Genomic DNA, 27,237 nt, shown 5'->3' with positions numbered 1-27,237 from the left:
GGTGGGGTGTTTCTTGACTGGGGGTCGGGGATGGGGAGAGGTACATGGGTAAATAGAATGGGTTCTGAAACTTTTGCAAACTACAAAGAGACGCTTACTGCTGGCAAAACGTTCGAATACAAGAGGGTGACCTCAGAAGGATGCTGACTTTCCTTGGCCATTGGGCGGTGTGACTCCAGTCCGCCTCCACCTCTTCCAGGTGGAGCAAGGCAGCCCGGAGTCCCGCACCCCAGCGCGGTCAAGCCCCCCGGATCGCGTGCTCTGGGCTGGTGGCAAGGAAGCAAAGTGCGCGGGCCGTGCTCCTTTATTTCCAAATTATAATCCATGTCCAAAGTTTGTGCCTCCGGACGCCATCCAAAAAAAAAGCTCCTTCCCCCTGATTTCTATTGATAAACACTATCCATGCGGACGCCACGCCGAAGTGTCCGAGGTGGCAGGCCGCGTCCCGCGCCGCTAGGCTCCTTTCCGCAGAGGCGCTCCAGCCCCTGACGACCCCGCCCTCCGCGCCGCCGGCCGGCCCTGCACCCGGGAGCCGCGTCCTCCGTCCGGAGTCCTCCGCCGCGGCCGGAATCCCGGCGCCCCGCGCGCGCCTGCGCACTGCGAGCCTGCCCGTCACTGGGGCGGGAGGCGGGGGCAGCGGGGAGAAAGCCAAGCCGAGGGGGAAAAGGGCCAAACCCTGAAATTACCCGGATGTGGTCTCCGCGCGCGCATGCTCAGTGTCTTCCCGACAAGTTGGCAGCAACAACACGGCCCTGTTCGTCGTCGCCGCTGCGGTAACGGAGCGGCTCGGGCGGCGGAGCCCGCGTTCGCGCCCGCCGCTCTCCCCGGGAGGCCCTGCCCGCCCTCCCCTCGGCTCCGTGGCCGCCCGGGGGGCGAGGGCGGGCGAGGGCAGCCGCGGCCCCTCGCGAGAGGCCCCCCGCTGCGGGGCGGCCCGGGAGCTCGAGCCGGCCGGGCCCGCGCGGGCAGCGGCGCGGCGCCGGGGAGGGCGGCCTGGCCGGGACGCCTGGGGCGGGGGCCGAGGAGCGGCGGGCCGCCGGCGGAGCGACGGGCCCGGGGCCTCCGCGCGGGAGCAGCGGCCGGAGAGCGGACGCCCCGCAGCAGCGCTCGAGCCCAGGTAACCGCGCGGGGCCCCCTCTTCCCGGGCCGGGCCCGCGCGCCCCGCCCGCGGCCGCTCGCTCCGGGCTGGGCGCTGTGCTGCGCGGCGGCCCCGGGACCAGCCCGGCGGGGGCGGGGCGGCGGGGCGGCGGGGCCGCGGTCCCCGGAGCCCCTGGGCCGTTTGCGGAGCGTGGAGTTCAGCTCGGACGGGGACTCCCGCGGCGGCCGCCACTCTTTGTTGTTCTGGAGGAGTTTGGCCGGCCGGGGCGGCCGCCGGCTGCAGTGTGTGGCTCGGGAGGGACCTTCGCTCCAAATAAAAGTTGTACAGGCTTTGTCTCCACTTTGTGAGCCAGAAAGTACAAGGAAAAGGGGGAGGCGGGGAGAGAAAGGTTTTGTCCTCCACTTTTAGCTTCCTAGTTGTGTCCAGTTCAGTTTGCGTTCGGGTGTTGATTGCTTCACGTACTTTTTTTGAGGATTGTGGACGATGGCGGTTTGCTGCAAACGTTCTTAACACCTTGAAACGCGCTCCACCCTCAATAAAAAAAAAAAAAGAGAGAGGCTCCTAATAAAAGGAAAAGGCGCAGTTTATCTCATTGCCCGGACTCCGTTCCCTGGACGGGAGATCGCTGTGGTGTCGGGGCGGTGTCTCCATCCCATGCCCCAACTGCTGTTAGATTTCTTCTCAAGCTAAGATTGTCAAAGAAAGGGTCGTGTGCACTTCACTTGCACGGTTTTCTTTGCGGGTATGAGACGTTTTTTAAAAGACCCGTTTCAGATTAGGAGTTATTCCCCCACCCCTGAAAAAACTCGTAATCCGTTCCACCACCCCCCATCCCCCCATGTGAACACTTATTGCTAATCGTTTGGAATTAGTTTGTTACTGCCTTTCGGGTTTTATTTTGCACCGGACTTTAAGGTGAAACTGCCAGGCGAGGACTAATTACCGTCCACTGCAAGATCTGGGGAATTATCTTAAGGAGCCTGTCTTGATTTTCTAAAGGCATGCATTAGTCTTGGCTAAATTTTTAGGACCTTTGACGTTTACCAGAATTAGCATCCTTTTAGTCTCTGTAGCAGCTTGATGATTCCTGTGTTTCAGAAGTAGGTTCAGTGCTTTTTGTAGATTGTAGCCATTTAGTGTCTTACTAGAGAAAGCAAATGTATACTCTCATACAGTAATTGGATTGAAAACATTCATATGTATTTGTATTGCAGATTACCTAACTGTGATTGCCATGCTGCACTAATTATATTGCAGCCGAGATGATGAAGTTCTGAAATGTCACTTTTCGCTTTCTGCTGAGGATTTAGTCTATATTGGAAAGTTCTGGGAGTTCCTGGCATTTCAGTTTACAAATGAATAATTTTAAATGTTAATTTTATTAATACCGTTCCCACAGATAGTGCTGCCCTTGTTTTATTTCCTTAAGTGTGTTTTTTACAGTGTGTTCCTACAGAACAAGTAGGAAGTCGCCACATGTATGGTTGGGAGGCACGTTAGGTCTGAAGGTGGTGATCAGTTATGTACTTTTTAAGTTTTTGGAATTAAAAAAAACCTTTGGAGAAAATCAGCTTAACATCTGGAAGTGTATTAATAGAAACCACATTTTCTTTACTTTCCAGGTGTTTGGTGATGTGCTTTACAAAAGGTGTAATCTGTAATAGATAATGTTTTCTGAAGGTGTAAGTGTGACTCAAGAGAAACTTTTATTCCGTGAGTGACTTTAGTGTAACTCTTGGGCTTAGGAAAAGTCCGGCAAATGGGCTGCGGACTCAGTGGAGATTTGTGCTGAGAAAAGCCGCCTTGGACTTCTTCGGTTATGTGGAATATGGGTCACAGGATCGGCACCAAGCCAAACGGCAGTGAAGCCCACTAGGTAGCTGTGCGGTCTGTGATGTGCTACAGCAACAACTCAGATTTCCAAAACTGTCTGCTTCGCTTTCCTCAACTGTGATTTTAAAAGAAATTCCCCCCTTACTTTTGCCTTTATAGCTAAAGGGACAAGTATTCATTTGTGCTGCCTAGTCACACTCCAGCTCTCCTGCTTAGAAGTGCCCTTTTCTGCGGTAGCCAGTATTACAAATGACATCATTTGATTCCCATCTAATGGGAATGTGAATTGCCGAGTTTCTACCAGAGGAGTTCATTCCACAACATCCACCTGGTTCATTGAGTATAAAATGCATAATCTTGTCCAAAATTTAGCCCATTTTGGTGAGAACCTACATTATTATCTTTCTTATATGTCAGTCAGTTCTGTTTTGCTTCCCTTTAGCGCATGTCTAAGGAGCCCAGGTGGCATAGTGGGTTACTAGTTGGGCTGAGAACTGCAGTCAGTAGTTTGAATCTGCCAGCCGCTCCAAGGGAGACCCATGAGTCTTTCCACTCCTAAAAAGATGTGTCGTCTCAAAGCCACAGAGGCAGTTCTCCCCGTCTGAGAGTGCCTCCAAATCAACTCAAAAGCAGTGCAATTTTAAGGTTTTGTTTAGCTCATGGCACCCCCCGCCCCCCTTTTCATTATGTTATTTTCAAAGGCGTGCTTTTCTGCTTTCCCTTAAATAACTGAGACAGTCAGTCATTGTGGGAGTAGGAGCAGAAACCTCATTTTCTCTCCCGCTTGGTGGTGACTGGCTCTGGTGGGTTTGAACAGCACCGCCAAGCATCATCCCTTTTAATGCTCAGTGTTAGATACACGTAGGATGAGCCTTGATGCTGTGTGGGTCACCCTTGATCTGCTAATCACAAGGCCAGCAGTTCTAACCCACCAGCCGCTCTGCTTTTCTAAAGAGATGTGGCCCAGGAAAGGAACAGTTCTGTCCTGCAGGATCCCTAAGTCTGTGCAGACTCTACGGCAGGAGTTTGGGTTTGAGTTTAACGTGTTGGGGTGCCCTCTTTTGAGGGCAGTAGAGGAGGGAGAGAATTGCTTAGGCAGTGAGTGTCAAAGGGCCTTGGGAGATTAAGCTTGTTCATGTGTGACACAAGCCCAGCTAAAAAGATGTCACTGTTTGCCACTAGTGGAAGTTTAGGGAGCAAGACAAGAGTAACAGCATTTCATACAAACTTGTCATCTGATCAGATTTGGAGCTCTTTTTGTCCAGCAGTTGAAGATTCGATTGCTTGAAAATGAGGTTACCCATGAGCCACGGTCAGGGTGGCACTCTTCCCACCATCACATTTTAGCACATAATTGATAATGACTTGGACTTTTTGAGCCCCTCCCCCCCTTATTTTTAAATGTGTAAATTTAGCAATGGGAAATTGGCCGAATCCCAGTTTCTCAGAAACAGGGGCAAATCCATTTCTGTCCAGTTGATTCCAACACATATTATTTAAGTATGTAAAACTTGATGGTAGGTGGTCAGATTCTTAAAAGAAGGTAGGTCTTGGTTACTTATGATTACAGATTTTCTCATAGACCAAATAAATAGCTACTCAAGTCTGATTGTAAAGTGTATCTTACGTCCTAAGTTTGAAATTTAAATCTCACCTCAAAATTTGAAATTTACAATCTCACCTCAAAAAATATTTCAGTGTTTACATTTGAAATGAAAAAATTATAGTTTGGAAAACTTGTAATTATGTGTGGTTCATCTTTTTATTGATTATCTTTTATAATAACCCCCCCCCCCCAGGTAAAGACAGTGGTTCTGAAATCCTTTGGGGAGCTTTACAAAATACTGATGCCCAGATGCCACCCCCCAGAAACGGGCATTCGTTTGGCAGGCTCTATAGTCAGGTCAGAGCTCTGCAGTGGCTGAGCCATCACAAAAACGGAAGCCCTCTCAATTGCATCGCCAGTGAATCAGTTCCGACTCAAAGCGACCCCGTGGGGCAACGTATAGCTGCCACATCTTTCTCCCGTGGAGCAGTTGGTGAGTTCAAACTGCTGCCCTTTTGGCTAGCGATGAGTGCTTAATCACTGCACCACCAGTAGTCGTTGAGTCATGGGGGTCAAAATCACATTCTCTGACGTAGTGACGTGCACACATGCGCTGTAATTAATTCTCTTGTCTTACGTAATGGGTCTTTGAAGGTATCGCCACATGTTTTTTCCTTTCTTCATTTGTGCTGTCTGGTAGCAAGTTTTAAGAAGCTTTGTTTCCCTTGATAAGAAGCTGTATGGGATTGTGATAAGAGTTGTATGAGCCCCTAATAAAATGTGAAAAAAGAAAAGAAAAAAAATGATTAGGGCAAAGAATGTACAGATGTGCTTTATACAATTGATGTATGTATATGTATGGATTGTGATAAGAGTTGTATGAGCCCCTAATAAAATGTTTAAAAAAAAAAACCACACACAAAAAAGAAGCTGTATGTCATTACTGCAGGCAGTCCCTGGGTACAGATGGATGGACATACAGCCCATAGTTATGAACCAACCCTGTCAACCCTCTTTTTGAAACATTAAGGTGTGATGACTCCTAATACTAACGTTTATCAGAATATTGCTGTATTATGTTAAAGGTAGTAGTGTATCTGGATGAGTTTCTTTAGGGATTTCTATGCATAGAAGGGTACACTATATATTAAGACAAACATTTGGCTAACTAGTTAGAGACGAAGCATACTGAACGTTCCACTTTACGTACCGGTTTGATATAAGACCCTTTTACAATGGGAGCTTCTTTAAAATCTGGTGCCTGAATTCTAAATAGGAAGTTGGTCTTTTAAAGTACTCTCAGATGGTTGTGTTTTGGAGATAAACGACTTCAAGTGTCTAAATTGGCTTCTAAACACTCAATAGAATTTTGTCTTCTTGGGTTAATCTGCTTGGAAAACAGTTTTCGAGCTCCAATTAACTGGACACTTCACTGACTCCTGAGAGGGCAAATTGTATTGACTAAAGCTTTGCTCTTTGTGGTTAACGTATATGCTTTGAGACAGTTGCTCAGCAAGCTGGACCCGTTAGCAGTTCTCTAGAGATATCTAACATCTTGCTCTTGTACCTCTTGTGCAGTGGTTACCAGGAGCTCACTGCAGAGGAGGAGCTGCATGTTGGGCTCAGGAAAACATGATGGATGGATAGATGGAGGAATGGATTCCTTGCCATCCTACCCCCCCCACTCCCCTCATTTGGAATCAGCTAGCAAAAAGACCTGAGACTGTATATCATAACAATGTACCTCTTCATTGACAAGGTCTGGCTGTCCCAGCATGCAGCGCTTTCCCTGCTCCCTTTGTTTTAGTGCGGTGCTATCATGGGACCTGAAGGACTCTAGGTATTGCCTTAAAATTTTTCAAACGCCTATGACACATTTCAAAGGCAAATATTATTTATGATTTTAAAAAGAGACTGCTCCCAGCATTTGTGTTTGTCGGGATGTATGATTTTAAGGAGATAATCGTATACACTACAAGTTATTTTCAAGCCAAAATGTATTTTTAAATATAAAACTGAATTAAGGATGCCCACATGTAGTGGCGGTCCTGAGTGAGTCTGGGACATTTGACACCAATAGACAGCGAGTTATTCCAATACTTGAGTGATTTGTGGAGACGATGGTGAAGGTGGTAGCTCTTGGGTAAGGTAAGCTAGGAGGCATCTTAGGTAGGCATACTGTATGCAACCGTGTCACTAGTGTCTGCATCTAAACTGGTTGAAGGCAGAATTTTTGTGTGTGAGTGTTGAAAGAAAGAAAGAAAGAAAAAAGACAACTTTTATGTGATTAGTCGTTTTCCTCAGTTGCATGTATTTCTGATGTAACTTGTTTCCGTCTTTCTGGTAGTTTGTGTGAAGTGGTGTGCATTGGATCAGTCGATTCTCTGTAAACCTGACAGTGCCACCAACTGACTCCGAGGGCTCTTTAAAGGTGGGAGCCCCCTTTCCCTGTGTAAGAAGCAGAGCTAGCTAGATGCGGTAGTAACCCAGACCCCACCGCCAGTGAGTCCGTTCCTGCTCATAGACACCCTGCAGAGGGTTTCTGAGATGGGAAATCTTCACAGAGCAGAGAGCCCGTCTTCCGTGCAGAGCTGGGGGGTTTGAGCCAGTGACTTTCTGGTTAGCAGCCCAACACTTGACGTCCAGCGTCACCAGCATGCCTTAGGCTGACAATGATAGTCTCCTTTATTGAAAAAAAAATTGTGAAATACATTTTTCCGTTACTAGTTGTTATTCCCAATCTTGGGGACACCAAATAACCCTTTTTTCCCCTTCTTTTTAAATCATTTTATTGGGGGCTCTTACAGTTCTTATAAAAATCCTTACGTCACTTACATCAAGCACATTTGTACAAATGTTGCCATCATCCTTTTCAAAACATTTTCTTTCTACTTAAGTCCTTGGTATCACCTCCTCTCCTCCCCCTTCCACCATCCCACTCTTGTGACCCCTTGATAAAATTAGAAATTATTTTCATATCTTATACCATCTGCTGTCTCCCTTCATCCACGTTTCTGTTGTTTGTCCCCCTGGGTGTGTGTGTTGTACATTAATCCTTGCAATTGGTTCCCCTGTTCTATTCTACTTCTCCCCTGCCCCTCCCCTCCCCTCCCCTCCCCTCATGGTAGCACTACTCCCATTAATGTTCTTGAAGGGTTTACTTGTCCTGCATTCCGTGTGTCAAGAGCTTTGATCTGTACCAGTGTATATGCTTTGGTCTAGTCAGATTTGTAAGATAGAACTGGGGTCATGGTAGTGGAGGGTGGAGGAAGCACTAAAGAAGTAGAGGAATGTTGGATGTTTCATTGGTGCTATAACTGTACCCTGTCTTATCTCTTCCTTGTGACCCTTCTGTGAGGGGATGTCTAATTGTGTACATATGGGCTTTGGGTCCTCACTCTGACCTCCCCCGTTCACATTGATATGCTTGTTTGTTTGGGGTCTTCTGATGCCCGATACCTGATTCTGTCGACACCTCGTGATCACACAGGCTGGTGTGCTTCTTCCATGTGGGCTTGTTGCTTCCCTGCTAGATGGCTCCTTGTTTAACTCAAGCCTTTAAGACCCCAGATGCTATATCTTCTAATAGCCTGGCACCATCAGCTTTCTTCACCCTGTTTTGACTTCAGTCATCGTGTCGGGAAGGTGAGCACACAGAATGCCAGGTTATTAGAACAAACTGCTAAGAGCCTTTTCTTGTGGAGATTTTTATAAGGTCAAAATTGTTTTCATAATAAAATATTGGTGTTCTCCTTTTCACTGTGTTGACGTGGGCACTGAGGGTGGAGTAGCAGAAACCCAGGCAATGACCCACACTGTTGACGGGGTTGTGTTCTCCACAGCCAGATACCATGGTAAGCATTGGGGGGAAATGCCACTTTCACTTGAGTGCCCTGGATGGAGTAGTAAAAGGCCTTACTATTAAAAGTTTCTATTTAAAAAAAAAGTGTCTATTCCTGAGAGTAAGCCTTCTTAATAGTTAGTGTGACTAACTTGGAGGCATACACGAAGAAGCTCTTCTGCCATCAAAGGACATTGTTCATCTCTAGGAAGACACTTGTTATGATTGGGCTGTATACTAAGCAAGCTGCTTTCTAAAAGAATGTTTGTCTTTTAAAGAATGACAGACAGATAACTGGTTCTTCAGATTTGGGTGTCTGGCAGGTATTCTTGAACCACTGTAAGGACCAGCTATTTGTTTATTGACATAAAAATCTGAACTTTTGGGTGGCAACTATAGATTTTTGGATAACTCTTATCTGCCAATGTGAGCTTCCCAGCTTCTCAGTTGTTTCCAAAAGATTTTTCTGAAGAGTTCCATGGTGAAATTAAGGCATGTGACTTTTCAGATAGGCCAGGAAATGTGTCGTTTACATTTGGAAGGTCTGCATGGAACCATTACTTTCTCAAATGGCCATGATAAAGACATCCATTCAAAGCATTTTCATCAACACCCAATGATTTTTTTACTGTGGTTGGTGACAGTGGTGGTGGGGGGGGTGTCTGACCTCTAACTACCCAAGGGGTGGTCGGAGCATCAGCATCTGCCCAAAGTTCAGATTCCTGTGAGGCAGAGACCAGACACACTTCATTGTCTTCAAGCTTTTTACCAATCCTAACACCAGCCACCTCTCATGGCTCTCTGTTTCTCTGCTGGGCTTGATGATAATTTGTTGTAATGGCACACTGAACTCACAGATGACACTCACAATTATGGTGTTTATTAGAGATGTACTAGGTTATAGCTCAGAATCAGAAATGACTCAGGATTAAAATAGATCAAAATAAGAGCGCCATGGAGTCAGCGTGATTGTGGTAGTTCCATAATCCATTGTCAATTTGAGACTTAAGAGTGAAGACATGGAGTTAAGCCTGTCAATCAGGTCACAGCTTGATGACCTCATTTTGAGGAGCTAAGGATAAATAGCTAGCTGAAGGCAGGACACATGCTGACTCCCTGTGAGACATTACTGACCATGAGTCTGATGGAGCTATGCTGATGCAGCCAGAGCCTGGAGCTGAAGGAGCCACGTGGAGACCCACACCAGTGCTGAGATGCTTCCACTGCCACTGGACCCACAAGACTTCCCACCCACTGACCTGTGATCTGCCTGCACTTGGCGCGCCGCATCACTGCATGTGTTCCCTGAATCTGAAGAGGAATTTATAGATTGGTTTTGGATATAAGGGCTAATATCAGACGTATGGACTTGATCTGGACTAGGCTGGAAATTTTTCTCAATATTCAATTGCTCTTGTATATAAAGCTCTTTTTTTTATACACATGAGTGTCTATGAATTTGTTTCTCTAGACTACCCAGACTAACACAGTGACTCTATGTGATTCAGGATACAGTTCTTCAATCAGGACAGCCCCTTCTCAGCATTGCCTAGCCTCTGCTTGGCTTGAGTGAGTCTTATAAAGCTCTCTGGCTCCATCAATAAATGCCCAGAAGCACCCCACTCTACCAGCAAGCCTCCTGCTTGCAGGACTCAGCTCTGAGGCTCTGTGGGCTGCCCAGCCACCCCACCAACTCCTCTGGCTCTGCTGCCTCTTGTGGCGGCCATTTTCTCTGCTCTTGCTGTTTTTCTTCCTCTGCTTCTTGCTCTCTGGAGGTCCAGTTTGTTCCTTCTGTCTCCAGGGTCTAGGAGGCTCCCAACATAGGAGTCTAAAGGAAGCACTTCCCTCTTGGCCCCATCCTCACCTCTGGGATTGACTCTCAGTTACCAGGATATCAAAATTGACCAGGCCCCTCCTTCAGGTTCCTTACATATTATTTACATGATCCTACCCCCACAGGGGTGCCATTTGCCTTAGTAAGTTACAGGTCAGCTGTTTAATCCTCCCGGTGGGCCCAGGCACCGTATTTGCATAACACCACCCAGTCATTTGGTGGGAGTGTTAACCAAGACCATTGGGGAGACAGGCCATACATACATATAAAAGCCAGGCATGGCCTTGCAGATCTCAGCTTCCACTTTGCAGCTAACCTTTTAAGAATTGCCATCTAGGGGGAGGGGGGGAAATGAGCTGATACCAAAGGCTCAAGTAGAAAGAAAATGTTTTGAAAATGATGGCAACATATGGACAGATGTGCTTGACACGATTGATGGATGGGTGGATTGCGATAAGAGCTGCAGAGCCCTCACAATGACTTAAAACAACAACAACATTGCCACCTTTTGAGTTTCGATGTCGAGTCAAAGGTGGATAGTCATTATTGGGAAAAGCTGTTAAATACTCCTCCATTTCCAATTCCACATCCACATGAAACGCATTTTCTTCCTATAACCCAAGCCAAGCCCTTTGCTGCTGAGTGGCTTCCAGCTCTTGGTGACCCTAGGTGTTTCAGGGCAGAGCTGAGCTCCATCGAGGTTCTTGGCCATCCTCCTTATGGAAGCAGGTGTCCGGGAGGTCCCCTCCCAGGTCCCCTCCCAGGGCTGCTGAATGAGTTTCAACTGCCAGCCTTTCAGTAGCAACTGAGTGCAAACTGCCACCAGGAACTACCCTCTGCATAAACCTTCACCAACCACAGTGTGTTTGTTAACAGTGGATTGATTGATTATGGGAATGTGCTGTCTTCTGTTACCGCAGACATTAGAGATGTGCAAAAACAAGACAATGTCACTACCAATTAAAATTAAAAAGATTTTTATAAAATATATTTTTATGTTAGCATTGTAATGCGTTTATTGTTCTAGGACTTAACCTGTGGATCGTGACCCCTTTGGGGGTCAAACGACCCTTTCACAGGGATCTCCCAAGTCATAACAGTAGCAAAATGACAGTTATGAAGTAGCAACGGAAATAATTTTATGGTTGGAGTCACCACAACATGAGGAACTGTATGAGAGGGTGGTAGCAATAGGAAAGTTGAGAACCACTATTCTAGGTGAATTTAATACAATTAATATTTAAACATTTCTCAGTTTTAATTTCTAATATTTTAAGTAGTAGTAGATAAAACCCATACAAACAAGCTGTTTGGGTTTTCATCGAAGGAGCAACGTGTGCAAGGGGTCTGGAGTGTGCAGGCCACTGGTCCCTCTGTTCCTAGGACTGGGCTGTCATGAGGTTTGTGTATCGTGGCTATTCAGTATTGTGTTTTTGCTCAGGTAGTTTCTGTGTAATCTGCTAGGGAGCATGTGGCCTGTAGTACAAAGGGGAATTCTCTGCCTTGATCTGGAGATAGCGCTGGCCTCTGACTGGGGGATTTGAGGTCTCTGGCAGTATTATCAGGGCTCTTATCTGAGCTTTGTTTTCCTTTTTGTTTAATTCTCAGGTAGGCGCAAATCAGCTTCAAAACCAGCAGAAAAGAGGTCTGCTTTCCCCCTGCAGCTCCAGCAGAAATCCTGAAGCCAGTGTCATTGACTGGCCTTGGGTTCTCTCCCGTATCCAGATAGATAGCCAGTGTCTCCAGGAGATGGCGCTGACTAGTCAGGCTGGCAACACCTCCACCCACTCAGGGAGAGAGTTTATGCTGGCAGACAAAAACAGATGTCTTCCACAGCTTGCTATTGGTTCTTTCTGATGGCTTCTAATTTGCTCAGAAAACTTTCATTTTCAAATCAGACTCTTTTGAGTGAAGCTGCTCTTATTGTAAAATATATCTGAATCCGGGACTCATTGCTAGGTATGAAGCATCCCTCTACATTTGTCCCTGTGGTTCATCTTAAAAGTTAACCACAGAAACCTTGCTGTTGCTTTGAGTGCATTGTTCCCTTTTCTGCTTGGTAGAATCATCGCTCCATTGTGCTCCTGAAGCTTCTCCTGATGCCTTCAGTTGAACCTCAACTCTCAAAAGGTCTTCCATTTCCCAAAGACATTCCATGTTCATAGATTGGGAAGACTGACTTCTGTGAACAAGTCAGTATTATCCAGTGTGATCTTTAGATTCAACACAGTACTGGTAAAAGTTTCCAACAGCTTTCACTGCAGAAACTGAAAACAACAATAAAAAAACAAACCAAAAAACAGTTAACAGAATTGCAGGAGGCCCTAAGTAGCCAGCGCAATCTTGAATAAAGTTGGAGGATCCACACTTCCCAGTTTCAAAACATACTATACAGTTACAGTAATAAGAACCATCTGGTTCTGGTGTAAGTAAGAACAGACACAGACTAATGGGACAGAATTGAGAATACAGAAATAACCCCATACATCTATAGTCAATTTACTATACTAAAAAAATTAATCTTGGTGAAAGTTTACATAGCATATTGGGTTCATAACTAGTTGTGTACATGTTTATGCTGTTGTGACATTTCCATTTCCCACACTGTCAGCATTCTCTGTTTTCCTTTGGTGGTTCCATCTCATTTTCCTAGCTTCCGGCTACTCCCAGTAACAGGGACAGTCTTGGAAACCTGCAGCGGCAGTTCCACCATGTCCAGCACGGTTGCTGTGAGTCAGCATGACTGGGTGGCAGTGAGTTTGTTTTGTTTTGACCTTCTTGACCCTTTCGTCAAGGTAATGTTTCTGTGGTTTCGACAGGAGTGCTTTATGCATAAGTAAATCTAATCCTTACTTTCCTACTTTTTAATCATCTCTGACGACATCCATCACATTTCACTCTCTGACGCAGCTACCAAGTTGACAGGACCTATTCTTTAGTGACAGATAGGCAGCCATCAGCCACATACTTGGGGTCCACACGACAAACTTATGATCTGTTGGCTACACGTGCAGGATTTACCCGCTGCTTCAGAGTGCCAGCTACAAGTTTAGGGCCTCCTTTTAGCTCTTACTTTTACTTGCTGGCTCCTCCTACTCCTTTGGGTTCAATTATTTACTGGAATAATTCACATAAAATACCATACTTATGATTATACGTGTATTTTAGCAAAAGGATGCAAATTAGGCTCAACATAAAGAGATGTGTGGGTGGGGCTTGGAGGACTCCCAGGTCATATCTCAAAGAGGACACATAACTCTCCTTTACCTTTACCAACCAGGGAGCTTCATTATGTATTCCTATGACTGAGACCTCATTGCAGATGCATGGCAGATGAAATCTGCTTCCAGAGGTTAGTTTACTGACGAGCGCCCATTCTTCAGCACAAGCCCTCAGTTGTGGGATGGAAATTTTAGATAATATAGGCATTTCAATTGCTTAGGAAATTCCAAGGACTGTCTTTCAGGACGACCCCCCAAAAAGAAGAAAATTTTGTAAGTTGATTCATTATTACATAGGTGCTAGTCCCATGCACTGGGAGGAAAAATAATATCTCTAATACATGGCTCTGGGGACAATTGGATCTCCACCTACAAGAGAATGAAGCTGGATTTGTATCATGAACGCTATATAAAAATGAACCCTATAGATCAAGGGGCTGAATGTAAGAACTAAAAATCAAACACTTAGAAAAAAAAAGGATGGTGCTTAGGGACATAGTTTTTAAAGATGGAATGCTAGTTATGATGCCAAAAGCACAAGCAACTAAAGACAAAAGTGGTAATCTTACAGCTTCCAAATGAAATGACCACCCAACCCCAAAAAGAGACAGAGGGCTTGAATAGACATCTCACTAAGGATCTGAACAGGTTCACCGTCACTAGCCGTAAGGGAGGAGCGAAACAAAACCCCAATGAGGTGACATTTCAAAACAAAATCTGGAAATAACAAACGGTCTGCGTGTGTGATAAATCTGAATATTTACATTGTTGGAATGTAAAATGCACAGCTGCCATAGGAAACTGGCGGTTCCTCACCAGGTTAAGGGGATGATAGAAATGGTTACACAAAAATGAGAGTCTGATAAAAGTAGAGAACTACTTCCAGGTAATTGGGGTTCTTTTGTGATGTGTCTTGCACAGGATAGATACAATGTGGTGAGTGGTCAAGTTGAGTTGGTTCTTAGATAAATTTTGTGTACATTGTTGCATTGGCTGCCTACAGCTGGAGAGGCAAGTGAGTTACCATTTTATAAATGAGAGCTTGAAAGATTTAGGTTGCCCAGTCTTACATACTGTTGGATCATTTATTAGAACATACACTTTTATTTATATCACTCAAGTATCTTTGATATACCACTTTTAAACATACTTTTAAAAATTATGGATTAGTTTGTGTGTGTGGGGGTGAGGTCTACATTTCAGATGATTAACTCAGTCTTTACCAGCTTAAACTATACCACTTTTTATTTTTAAAAAGTAATTATCTAGAACATTTACATGTAGGAGTGCATCTCTGTCCCTGTTGGTATTCTTTGTACACTTCTCCTTATACATCAGACATTTTTGTGGCCATAGGAATTCAACAGAGACAAACAAAAAATCCAAGAGAGCTGTGTTTAAGAAAGCACAGTAGTGTAGTGTTCAAAGAAATTGGCAATTAAAATCACCTTTGAGATCATTAGGTAAAAAAATTAGTTGATGTTTTAGACATGATAACATTGATTAGATAAGATTGTAGGGAAAGGATTATACGTAGGCACTTTAATTACTTTGTACATTGGAATATAATGTTGGAAAATGAATTCGACAACAAAAATATTGGAGCTCTTTGTTGTAGTTACACAATCTGGTTTCATTTTGGGACTTGAGAGGATTAAGAGTGAAGGGGTAAAAAAAAATGAGTGAAGGGGTGGAGTCTAGCCGGTCAATATCAGATCATAGCCAGTGAGGCCTCCGTGTGGGCATGGTCTGCTGAGAATTCTGGGAATTCCTGTATTTCCTCTGTGGAGTCAGGAGAGACTCTCTCTGCTCACTTCCTGAGAGAGATCCCTGAGGAGAAGCCACATGGACCAACCCTGATGCAGCCAGAGCCCTGGACCTGGAAAAGCCACGCGGAGATCCCTGCCAAGTGCTGAGTTGCTAACGCCACTGGATCCAAAGACTTTCCACCTACTGGCCTGTGATCGTCCTGCATTCACTGTCGTTGCATATATTTCATGAGTCTGAAGAGAACTTTGATTGGTATCTGACTTATGGGCTTGGACTGGACAGGGTTGGGATGCATTCTTAATGTACAATTACCCTTTATATAAAACTCTCATACACATAGGAGTTTCTGTGGATTTGTTTCTCTAGTCTACCTGGACTAACACACTTGAAAATATATTGTTAAGAAATTCTCGCAGAATGGGAAAAACCTAGTCAGCCCACAGCACTTGCCTAGCATTTGCCCGGAGTATGCCCGGGCCTGAGTGAAGTCTAAGATGAGAGGGCATTGCTGTTCACTTGAACTTCTCTATCTGTGAGTATGCGACCATCCAACAACGAGTGTGACGCATGGAGCTGTGATTCTCTTTGAGAATGGAAGAGAAAGTACAGCGGGCAGAGTTTACTCTTGGAGACATGTTACAAATGAACTTGGAAGGATGGCCAGGACTTTCCCAAGTGAGTCTGACGGGCCTGGCTGTTTCCGCCAGAAGGACTGACCTGAGTCTGAGCCTGAAAGCCCGTGTGGGAATTCATTCATGGACCGCCTACTTGTCCTAGGAGTTGGGTATGCACTTCATGAATAGGTACTCTGGTGACACAGTGGGTTAAACCTTGGTCTGCTAATCAAAAACTGTACAGGTCAACCCAGTGGGTAGGAGAAAGATGAGGCTGTCAGCTCCCATAAAGATCTATAATCTCAGAAACCTCAGTTAGGGGTTTGTGTGCCTCGATGTCAGTGGCATTGACTTTTTGCTTTGGCATGAAGATGAATGAGATGTGTATCGCCCCTGCCTCCTGGAGCTCACTTTAGAAAACAGAATCATAGGCTGGCACTCAGATTTGGAACTGGTAGTTCTCTTGGGCCAAGGCTGTGTTGGAAGACATGTTTGACCTCTGTTCTTTCCTTTCCCCACGAACAAGCTACCAATGCTGCAAGATGAGTTTTCCTATGCAGGCAGGCATTTTGAAGCCTCGATTTGATTGAACATCTAGGAACCGGGGACTAGTATTCTTGAATGCCATCAGCTGGGCATGGCTTATGACTTTAGAAGGCATGTGCTTTGTACTAGATATTTTTCCTTACATCAGGTACATTTGCATATTTGCATAATTTATCTGGCTCCCATAGGTCTTTGAGTTTCAAGTACTGGGTCGTAGTTTATTTTCATCCTTGCCTTTCTGAATTTTATTTAATACATTTTAATTTGTCAAAGAAATGTGTAGAAGAATGTATAATGTTTTTAGGAAAATCTTTGAAAAATATTTTAGTATTCAGTAAACAACTTCTTTTCACTGAAAACCATGTACTAGACACTTTTGGCTGTGAATCATCTACTTTAGAGTTCACTCTTTAAAGCGTATGATTCATGTGATTTTCCATGTGTTTGTGTTTATATTTGTATACTTCGCGTTGGACAGCGTCCCCACTCCTGATTTCAGAGCATTTCCATCACTCCCCAAGAAACCTGCATATCCACTAACAGCCTCCGCCACTGAGGTCACTCATGTGCTCTCCGTTCTAGGCATCTCATCAGTGGAGGCAGGTGACACTTGGCCTTTGTAGTGGACATCTCTCACTCGGCATGTTTTCCTAGTTCATCTGACTTGTAACATCTGTTAGTAGTACTTCATTCCTTTGTAGATGTGGATAATAATCCTTTGTAGGATAGACTCATGCATCCCTGGACATTTGGCTAGTACTTTGGGCAAGACGTCGGATAGTGTAAGACATGACAAAATAGTAATAATTTATCAAAGATTCGTGGGGGGGGGCAGGGATGGAGGGGAAAATGAGCTGATAGCAAGGGCTCAAGTAGAAAGAAAATTTTTGAGAATGATAATGGCAACAAATGTACAAATGTGCTTGACACAATGGATGTGTGTATGGATTGAAATAGGAGTTGTACAAGTCCCCAATAAAATGATTTAAAAAAAGAATAATCCTTCTATGAACATTAATGTACAGCGTTTTACATGGACACAGACTTGGGTTTATAGCTGTACAAATGGCACGGGGGCCATGTCACCTCCAGCGCCACTCCAGCCAAGGCCAATTCCTGTAAGGCGGATGTCAGACATGCTTCTCCCTTCAACTTTCTGTGCTCTTGTATGACAGCAGCCAACCCTCCCATGATGCTCTGCTCCCTGCTGGGTTCCATTCTCTATTGCAACAGCCATACAGAACTCAAGATCGTACTCACAAACATGGGGACTAGGGGGAGGCGCTGGAGAAAGATGAGGTGATCTGCTCCTATAAAGATTTGCCGCCTGGGAAGCCTCATATGAAGCCATTGTGTGTCAGAATCACCTTGACAACAGTGGGTGGTGGTGTGATTCTGGAAATTAATAGACATCACAGGGTCAAAACAGCCATCCTCCGGAGCCTCTTCCAGGTCTTGAGAGCAGGCACACCGCTCCTCTGGTCCTTGGCCTTTGGGCTCTCAGCCGCTGTCCTGTTGACAAATTCCCCAAAGACACCCTTCTCTCTGAAGGCACTCAATTCTATTTCTGTGGGCTGGAAGCCTGCCCGCCGGTGTTGTACTGAGTGCGGCTGTATCTGCAGCCTCGGCTTCTGCAAACAAGGATCTCAGGGCCCAAAGGAATTGCTCCCTTCTTGGTTCTTCATTGGTGTTTGTAAGATCTCCCATCCTTGCTTTTGAGATAGCTGGTTTTGCTGACCAGTCCCCATGTGAAGAGTTTTGCACGTCCTGTTGGCCTTTGTCCATCCAGTCATTTGGTGGGAATTACAAAGACTACGGCTAGAAGAACCACAGTGTCATTTCACTTCCCTGCACTAGTTAAGGGTACAGTTGCTGTGTTGTGTGTTCTAAGGGGGTAAAAATCACCTTTTCATTTCAGATGTGAAACTAAAAATCCATCAATAGATTCAATTAACTATCGATTGTTTCCCTTAAGGGGCCCCTGGCGGCACTGTGGGGTAAGCATTGGACTGTTCACTGCAAGGTTGGCACTTCACACTCTCAAACCCTTTGTGGGACCTTGGTGACTGTGAGCAGACATGATGGCTGCCTTTGGGTTTGGTGTTAGCCCCTGCCCTGGTCTGTTTCCCGCTGTTTTGACACCCCCCCCCCACACACATGCACCACTACCGGTCTGTGCCACCTGGAGCAAGGCCCGAGTCACAGGTATAGGGGCACAGTCGCCATCTACCAGGTCTGCCCACTACCTCAGACACCAGAAGCAAGTGTGGGAAACCCACAGCACCCCCACTTCTGACCTGCTGGTTACAAAGTTGGGGGCTCCTTCTCCCCCTTCCGCATACTTAGCTCTAAGCTCAGGAATCCCCACTCCTCACTTTTCACCTGCAGGCTCTCACAGCTCTCGTGGTCAGTAATTCCCCAGAACATTGCATAGAAAATGCAGAAAACGCTATCCTTATCATTCGTTTTATTATAACCCCCCCCCAAAAAAATCTAAATGAAGTGTGCCCCTGGACAAGCTCTGGCAGGGTTCCCAACTCTGGACTTCCATGCTCCACAGTAGGATGCACCGCTTTGTTCACCTGGTCAGTGCCTTCTACCAACCTGGAAGCCCAGAGAGCTGCCCTGGCCAGATCCTTTATTTAACTCTCATGTCTGTTAGAGGGCCAGCGAAAAAGAGGAAGGTACTCCTGGAGATGGATTGGCATTGTGACGGCAGCAGTGAGCTCAAGGGTAGGAACAATTGTGAGGATGGTGCTGGACCAGGCAGTGTTTCCTTCCATTGTACATAGGTCGCTGTGGGTCATAACTGACTCTGGATGGCTTCTAACAACATTATTGCATCAGCCCACCTACCTGGAGCTCAAAGTAGTCTTTCTGACCCTGCCAGCCCCTCCTGAGAGCAATTAGCTAAGCCCTCCGGTGTGCTATGGAGGCTTATTAAAGATGCGTCTGTGAGGAGGGGCTGTAGAATTCCTGTGTTTTCGAGTGGTGCTCCACAACCATGGCTGATCCTTGGAATCACCTGGGAATCTGGTGGAGCCTCCTCCATGAACTTCGGCCCGCAGATTCATTAGGTTGCAACTAGAGCCCAGAGATCTGTTGCTTCATCAGATCCCCAGGTATTCCCAATGATCAGCCCTGTTTGGGAACCACTTTTAGAGATTGTGTTAGGCAGGGTTCTTTAGAGTCTAGAGAGAAACAAAACCAGGACACTTTTGACTTACAGCGAGAAGGAATATACAACAGCCAGTTAGCCCACACAGCAGTGTAGAGTGTTCAGTTCAACTCACTTCCATGAAACAGTTAATATTCTGGAAGTCCTTCAACTTACTGGCTGCCTGGTCAAAGGTCAAGGAAGCAGATAGCAGAGTCTCCCCTGCGGCAGGGCAAGCAGGCAGCAGGGTGGGTCACTAGGGAGTGTAGCGAAGTAGGTCCAGATGGGCTATTGAACTCAAACAACGCAAGGCAATAGAACCCACCAGCCTTAAGCTCAGGCGATATGCAACGTACCACCAGCAGTTTGGCGAAGCTGGTCTTGAAGGAGCACTAGCGACACTCCAGGGATTGGCCCGGCCCACAGGTAGTGTAGTCACAGGTTGAAGCAGAGAACTAGCGACAGCAGCATGCACGCTCCAGCCACCAGACAGCAAGAGAGAGGGGGCAGGCTTTGCAGAGGCATTTGTCTCTTCCCTCCAATCAAACTACGACCTGATTAATCCCGCATGTTCCATTGGCCACAGTAAGCCTGCCTATCACAGAGGCTATCAGACCTAAAGACCAAATTCTTTTTCTCTTTTTCTTCAAACCATTTTATTAGGAGTTAATCCAGACATCATACCATTCTGTGATTCAATTTCAGTACCGTACAATTGCTACCAAAATCAGTTTTAAAACATTTCCTTCCTTCTTGCTGTCAGCTTCTTAACATCCCCCTCCCCCACTGTGCCTCCTGGAACTCTTACTGTAGTTGTTATCTCTGTAGGTTAACCAATCCTGGGACTCATGGACTGGAAAACAGAAAAACACATAGCAAAAATTCAAGAAGGCAACCCCCAATGACAAGATTCAACAGAGAGAAACCCCAATATGAATGTATATATAATCAAAACCAGATCAAGCCCAAAAGTGCATCAGAGGGAAGATCAAGTGACAAGGTTTTATCCGTTCAAATCAGATTTATCTTCTTTCAAGACCAAATTCTTTAATTGTAAACCCCACATGTGATAACTGTGTAACAGCTTTGAGGAATTGTCAGTCTGTTTAAAAGTGGCTTTACCATGTTGCAGGAGCACTGGCGGTGTGCAGGTTACAAGTTGGGCTGTTAACTACAAGGTCACTAGTTTGAAACCAGCAGCCTTTCTTTCCACTACAGGAGAAAGGATAAGGTTTTTACTCCTGTGAAGATGTGTAGTCTCAGAAACCCCCAGGGGCAGCAGCTCTTGTTGGGATCGTCTCACGGCAATGAGTTGAGTTACCATATTCCAAACCTTCCAGAAATGCACGAGGTTTCCAGCTTCCCTACTATTGCCAGTGCTTCTCATTGCCCATGGTATCCCAGTATCGTGGGTGTGCGGTGGGACCTCACTGGTTTTGACTGGCCTTTCCCTGATGGCTACTGAATGCCGTTGAGTATCGCTGCCTGTGCTCACTGGCAGTTCCTTGGGGAACTCCTTCTTCAGATCTTGCCCCTGTTGTTGCCCTTGTCCCACTGATGCCAGTGGTCTCTTCACGAATGGGTGGTGGGAACTGGTAATAGCTTTTGAAACCCAGGTGGGGAAGAATTTTCCATGCACCTTCCAGATCTTCAGGTAGGTTGACCAGCTCATCCGCTGAGGAAGATTCACCGCCCTCTTTAAACAGCTCTGTGGCGCTTTCCTTGAGGTGACTCCTCCAAGTGTGAGAGAGATGTGGTTGAGCATCTAGCGACTCTAAACTTTTCAATTACAATAACAAAGCCAGCCATCTTTTAAGTCATGGTTCACATGAGAGCACCAGGCTTTTTGTGGTGTCTGTTGTCTTTGACTGATCCTGTTGAGTAATTTAATCTTTTCCCAAGTAATTGAATCTGCTTTGTCAAACGCGTTCTAATCCCTCTTTCTTTCTCTTTCAGGTTTTCCTGAATATCACATGCTTAACTCTTTTCCTTGCAACATTAGCTTTTGTTTTTCACTGCCTCCAAAAGATCAAAATTGTTGGAGAAATTGGAGACATTTGCTTTAAAAGAAACAGGTTTCACAAATGGACAATATGTCTATTACGAATACACCCACAAGTAATGACGCCTGTCTGAGCATTGTCCATAGTCTGATGTGCCATAGACAAGGTGGGGAGAGCGAGACATTTGCAAAAAGAGCAATTGAGAGCTTGGTAAAGAAGCTGAAGGAGAAGAAGGATGAGTTGGATTCATTAATAACAGCTATAACTACAAATGGAGCGCACCCAAGCAAATGTGTTACCATACAGAGAACACTGGATGGAAGGCTTCAGGTGAGTCTTGTCCTAGAGTCCTGTCCTCTGTCTCTCCAGGGTGGCAGGTTGAAAAAGATGCCAACACTCTCTTTCTCTTGTTAGTATCGGACAAATTGAAGGCTTACTCCACCTCGTCTTGTGTATCCCATGCCAATACGCAGGGAATTTTTTTATGGAAGAAATGGCTTCCACATACTCAAGATGTATCTTAAAGGCATGCTTTGTTCTGTTTTTTAGGTTTTTATGTGATAAAATATATAAAGCAACAGGTTTTACATGTATAGTTCAAGGACATTAACTTTGTTCATCATGCTGTGCAAACAACTCCACTGTAGCTTTTCCAAGTTATGTAGCTGTACAATAGCATATGTTTAGTGTATCCATTATAAAAACCATTCCAAAGAGCATGCAGGCATGCTCAGGGAACTCGGGGAGTTAGCACTTCCGTTCTGTAGTTTTCTCTTCTGTTTTCACCTATCACTGTGTGCTTACCTCCTATGCTTAATATTTTCCAAGAAATCGTACATGGTTGATGTACTTCTAGATTGCACACGTGGAATCCACAGCAAATTCATAGTTTTTTACGTTTGTAAGACCTGAGCCCAGGTCTTGAAATTATTTCCAAGTTTGTGTTCTATTGTAGTTCTTTGTGATCACGGGGAAAGTGGGCTATCTTGAGCTTGAGTTTTCTCATTTATGAATGAGACTTCTAAGACTCACTTGTAGGACTTTGGAGATTACAGAGGACCTGATGTTCTTTTCCTAGGTGGCTGGCCGCAAAGGATTTCCTCATGTGATCTATGCCCGTCTCTGGAGGTGGCCTGATCTTCACAAAAATGAACTGAAACATGTTAAATATTGTCAGTATGCATTTGACTTAAAATGTGACAGTGTCTGTGTGAATCCATATCACTATGAACGAGTTGTATCCCCTGGAATCGGTGAGTGGATTTCACCATTCTCCTGAGAAGCATTAATAAAAAAGGATTCCCAGCCGCATTTCCAGTTTTCTGAAATAGCTACAGATTTATAGGTGACCCAAGACTTCAGATATAATTAAGGAAGCTTTTTTTGTGTTTGTTTTTGTTTTTAACAGTTTTACTGGCATACAATTTATGTGCCCATACAATGAAATGCTTTAAATATATTAAAGAGTTGGTCAGTCATCACCACAATTTTAGAAACTTTTCTAAAATAAAACAGAAAAACCTCAAAGTGAAGGATTTTTAATGAAATAGAATTTGTTATTTAAATTTGAACTTGGGAAACTAGCCTGCAGTTTGGCAATTAAAACGGAGTATATGTAGTTGTTATTTTTGCTCGCCTTTAAAACATTTTTAAAAAATAAAATGGAAAGCATTTACTCAACTTGCTACCGTTGAGTTGATTGTAACTTGTCATGATCTTGCAGGACAGAGTTAGGGACTCCCACTGGGAGCTGCCCGTCACGTCTTTATCCCAGTTATAGAATCGATTAGTGTGTGTAGTTAATGCTTATTGTTAAATAAGTTTTTGATGACTTCTGGCCAAGTGGTTCATAAAGTTTTATAATATGCTTTACACCTTATTATTTTAAATATGTTGAAAATGTGTTCATGATAATGACTAATGTCTTGTTTTCTCCCTTAAAAAAAAGATCTCTCAGGATTAACATTGCAAAGTAATGGTAAGTAAACGGTTTCTTGAAACGTTCTCTGTTTTCTTCTTTTGGGACGGGATGATTGACCTAGAATGAATTTGTTGGTGTTTCGTAATATTAATAAGATATTAAACTCATCTGCCTTAAAAATGTAAATTTTTTATTGTCCCATGGACCAGCGTTTATCACTGCTTATAAATTGCCTCTTGGCTTTTTGGTTTTTGGGATTTTAGCTTTTAATTCTTAAATAGCAGTCCAAATCCATACTCATTATGGTGTCAATTCCAGCCCATGGTGACTCTGTATAAGATTTCTAAGGCTGTATGTCTTTTGAGAGCCTCCCATGGAGCAACTGGTGGGTTTGAACCACCAACCTTGTAGTTAGCAGCCCATCAGGTACGCAACAGCACTGTCTGGTTCCCTAAAGTACTAAAAACGTGCTAGAGGAATGGCTATTTTGGAAGAAAACCTTACAAGGCTAGTCTAAAGGTTATAAGTAATAATTCTTTATAATTACTAATCATGTATGACATAACCTTTTAAAAACACCAGCAAGATTCTGGTTTTTCTTCATTTCTGGCTAATTGCGATAATGAAGTAGATGCTGATTACAGCGGATTTGACTCTAGTTGTAAAAAAGAAAAAGTGTCTTAAAGTAGGGAAGTGACGCACAGATGGTGTATGTGTGTGTGTCTGTTTTATTTTTAGTGTAGTATTTGAGAATGGAGTTGTGTTATTAGTTCAGTTACTCAGAACATGTTAATGAACTAAAGTTTCTGTAAGGACATTTAACTAACTTGAAAATAAACTCCTATTACGAGGCCCCGCACATCTTAGGTGGCTAGGCCACCGTTGTGGAGGGAGTTTTCCAAGTCCCTGAAGGTCAGCTATGTCAAATGTTGACAAAGATGAGGGAGTGAAAACATGCAGGTGTCTGCTCTACTTCCGCCCCACTCAGAGTGGAGGCAGCCTGGGGCCTTTGGGCGTTTGGACAAGTTTCTGAGAAGGGTGGGTTGCTACTGGGCACGGTGGTGTCTGGGGGGCTCACTCGAGCCCCCGCAGCACACAGGCACGTAGGGTCGGCCATTCTTCTCTTCTGTACAAGTCAAACACCTGTCAGAGATTTGCTCTTCCCCACCTGTTCTTTTGGAGAATTGGCCAGTGGTGTTTGAGGTTTGGGAATGTAGTAGTAGCTGTATCAAAATTTTCCTGGTGAAGGAAGTTTCAGGGGGTGCAGGTTAAAAAAGCTCAGCACTCTCTCCCTACCCTAAAGTTAATGCTGATTTGAGTGCTTATTGGATTGATGGAGGGCTGTGTGGGCTGACATGTTTCTTTCATTGGTTCTGGAACTATCGATTGCCTTAAGGCTCCCTCTGGTGGTAGTTAGCGAAAAGCCGCCTAGATTTGTCTGAAGAAACAGCACAAGGGCAGGTTACAAAGAGTGAAACAATTCCTTTACCTGAATTGGAGCTGAGAAAGACCTTTCAGGATTATTACTGGAGACATTGGGAGTAACGCATGGCATCAAGTTTCAAAGAGTTGGTCTGACTGATGATGATAAAATACCACCTCCAGATAAATGACTGTTGCTGATAAAATAGTATGATTTTAAAAGACTTTGGGGGAAAATGAGTTAACATTTGGGTTTTATGGGTTTTGTTACTGTTGATTTTTAAGTGGTGCTATCTTGCTTGCTTATAAGATTCCTTTGTGTAGAAATAGATACTGGTTAAGATTTTACAATGTATTTTAATTTTCTGTATAGCTCCCCCAAGTATGTTGGTGAAGGATGAGTATGTTCATGACTTTGAGGGACAACCATCACTGTCCTCTGAAGGACATTCAATCCAGACCATCCAGCACCCACCGGGCAACCGGGCGTCCTCGGAGACATACAGCACCCCGGCTCTGCTAGCCCCGTCGGAGCCCAATGCAACCAGCACCACCAACTTCCCCAACATTCCTGTGGCTTCCACAAGTGAGTTGTCGACGCAGCAAGTTAAGCCTTACCCACTAACTGTTCAAGATTTATATCTAGCTATGTTCCATGGAACTCCAAATGGACTTAAAAAAAGTGCTCTGGTATCTTTCATACGCGAACAAGGATGAAATAGGGTTTGGGATTAGTCTTGGGGGGGGTATGTGTAATTGATTTAATGGCTCTTATATTGACTTTCAGTTATTTGGAATTTAAGGGATGGCATCGATATGGCACTCATTTAAATTCTTTAGTGTATAGTGCCCTGTAAGGTCCTGCATTAAGAATCCTCTTGAGCTTTCAGATAGATTGTTCAGAAATATTTAGCAAAGATTCTTAAAAAGTAGTTAACACAAGTAATATTGAGCAAAGATGTTTATAAAGTTCTATATTAACGACATTGCAAACTTGCCTGTGATCCAGTGTTTTGATTTTACTTTGTCTCAGGGGATGTTCCTTTATAATACTTTGTCTCCATCTTCTATTGTGTGCGCTTAAAACCGAAGACTGTGACAAACTTGTTTCAGTGCATGTCCCTTCAGATAGACTCTCAGTTCCATAGTCTATTTGGATGTAAAGCTAAGTTCTTAACATCTTAATGCTTTGGATGAGAAGTCTTTTTCAAAAGGCTTCTTCCAGGAAGGCAGTGAACTGTGAGGTTCCACATATCTTGGGGCCTAACCAAGGCAGTGACAACCTGGTTCTGTTAGCTTTCACAGTCACCAAAGATAGGACTGGTGACAGGCAGTGTTCTGTGTAGAGAGGCAAGCAGAGAACAGGTGTGGCAGCTGTGTGGTGGTCTCTATACTTGGTTGCTAAGAGCATTGTGTCCAAGTCTGCATCTGATATATTCGGATCAACACTTTGCCAGCTGCTGCCTCAAGAGGCTTTATTACTCCCTTTACTTGACAATCAGATCACATTGAACCTTCTGACTTCGCTCTGTGGAATAAATGGGACTTGTTTCTACACTATGAGTCTTCAAGTAAAGTATTCCAAATGTCCGTCTCCCCCCGCCCCCTAATTCATTTCTCCCCTTTAGAGTGCACGTTGAGATACGCATTTCACAAAGAGAACATACTCTAAGTGGATGACAATCTTGGTGTTTTGGGGGGTTTGTTTTCACAGTTGGATGATAAACACTGTAGGCAAAGTGTTCTCTTAGCTCTTGGCCAGTGTGTTAACAGTTGAAAGGAAGAAAAGAAGTTGGCCCCAGTAGAAGAGCGGGAAGACTGCTGTATGAGCCCACTGGGAACAGTGTGCTAGAAGACCCCCCCCCCCAACCCCAGGTTTTTCCCTGGGTTCGCACTGATGGTCCATGTAACTTTGGCTTCTACAGATCCTCAGGGGTTCTTTCTAAATAGCAGGGTGACTTTAAAAAGTTGTGGAAATTTGGAAGTTAAGAAAAGGAGGATTTTCCCTTCCCATGAACTTTTTCAGGCACCCCCCTACCTATAAGTTAAATTCATTTAGTTTTTTTCTCTGTAATGACAGTTTCTATAAATTGGCTAATAGTATGTAGCATGTATAATGATGAAAAGCAGAAGCATTAACCTGTAAGGATAATTAGCAAATTTGGGGGGGTGAGCAGAAAGGGAATTGCTTAAAACATTAACATTGAGTAATTTGGGTGTATTAAAATAATCTCATAAGCCTTTGATTTTGTAATATTAGCTTTAGGGAACTGATTTGTAGAGACAAGAAAAATGGTTTCAATTCCTTGATACTTCGTACAGTGAGGTCATTTACTGTTCCATTTGCTTAGATTTCCATTTAGATGAGAAAAGAATACGGTTATGACAATGGTATACCAATGGCTACATTCCCATGCTTTCCAAGTGAGAACT

General features: G+C 44.5%; 1 protein-coding gene across 2 annotated transcripts in view; it reads left to right on the top strand.

The window, feature by feature from the left end:
* The first annotated feature begins 721 nt into the window (after positions 1-721).
* Positions 722-27,237, top strand: part of SMAD4 (SMAD family member 4) — a 39,397-nt gene continuing 12,881 nt past the window's right edge. Inside the window, exons 1-5 of one of the 2 annotated variants that reach the window (XM_075532556.1) lie at positions 722-1,114; positions 21,415-21,791; positions 22,540-22,714; positions 23,410-23,439; positions 25,178-25,390. In XM_075532556.1, the coding sequence (XP_075388671.1) occupies positions 21,543-21,791; positions 22,540-22,714; positions 23,410-23,439; positions 25,178-25,390 (667 nt within the window). In that variant the 5' untranslated portion in view covers positions 722-1,114; positions 21,415-21,542. Of the gene's footprint in view, positions 1,115-20,304; positions 20,459-21,414; positions 21,792-22,539; positions 22,715-23,409; positions 23,440-25,177; positions 25,391-27,237 lie in introns of those variants that run through there. The other variant, XM_075532557.1, reaches the window with a different exon arrangement.

The sequence above is a fragment of the Tenrec ecaudatus genome, chromosome 15, assembly GCF_050624435.1.
Source record: "Tenrec ecaudatus isolate mTenEca1 chromosome 15, mTenEca1.hap1, whole genome shotgun sequence".
Taxonomy (NCBI): domain Eukaryota; kingdom Metazoa; phylum Chordata; class Mammalia; order Afrosoricida; family Tenrecidae; genus Tenrec; species Tenrec ecaudatus.
The sequence above is the reverse complement of the archived record's forward strand: the minus strand, read 5'-3'. Positions and strand labels throughout refer to the sequence as shown.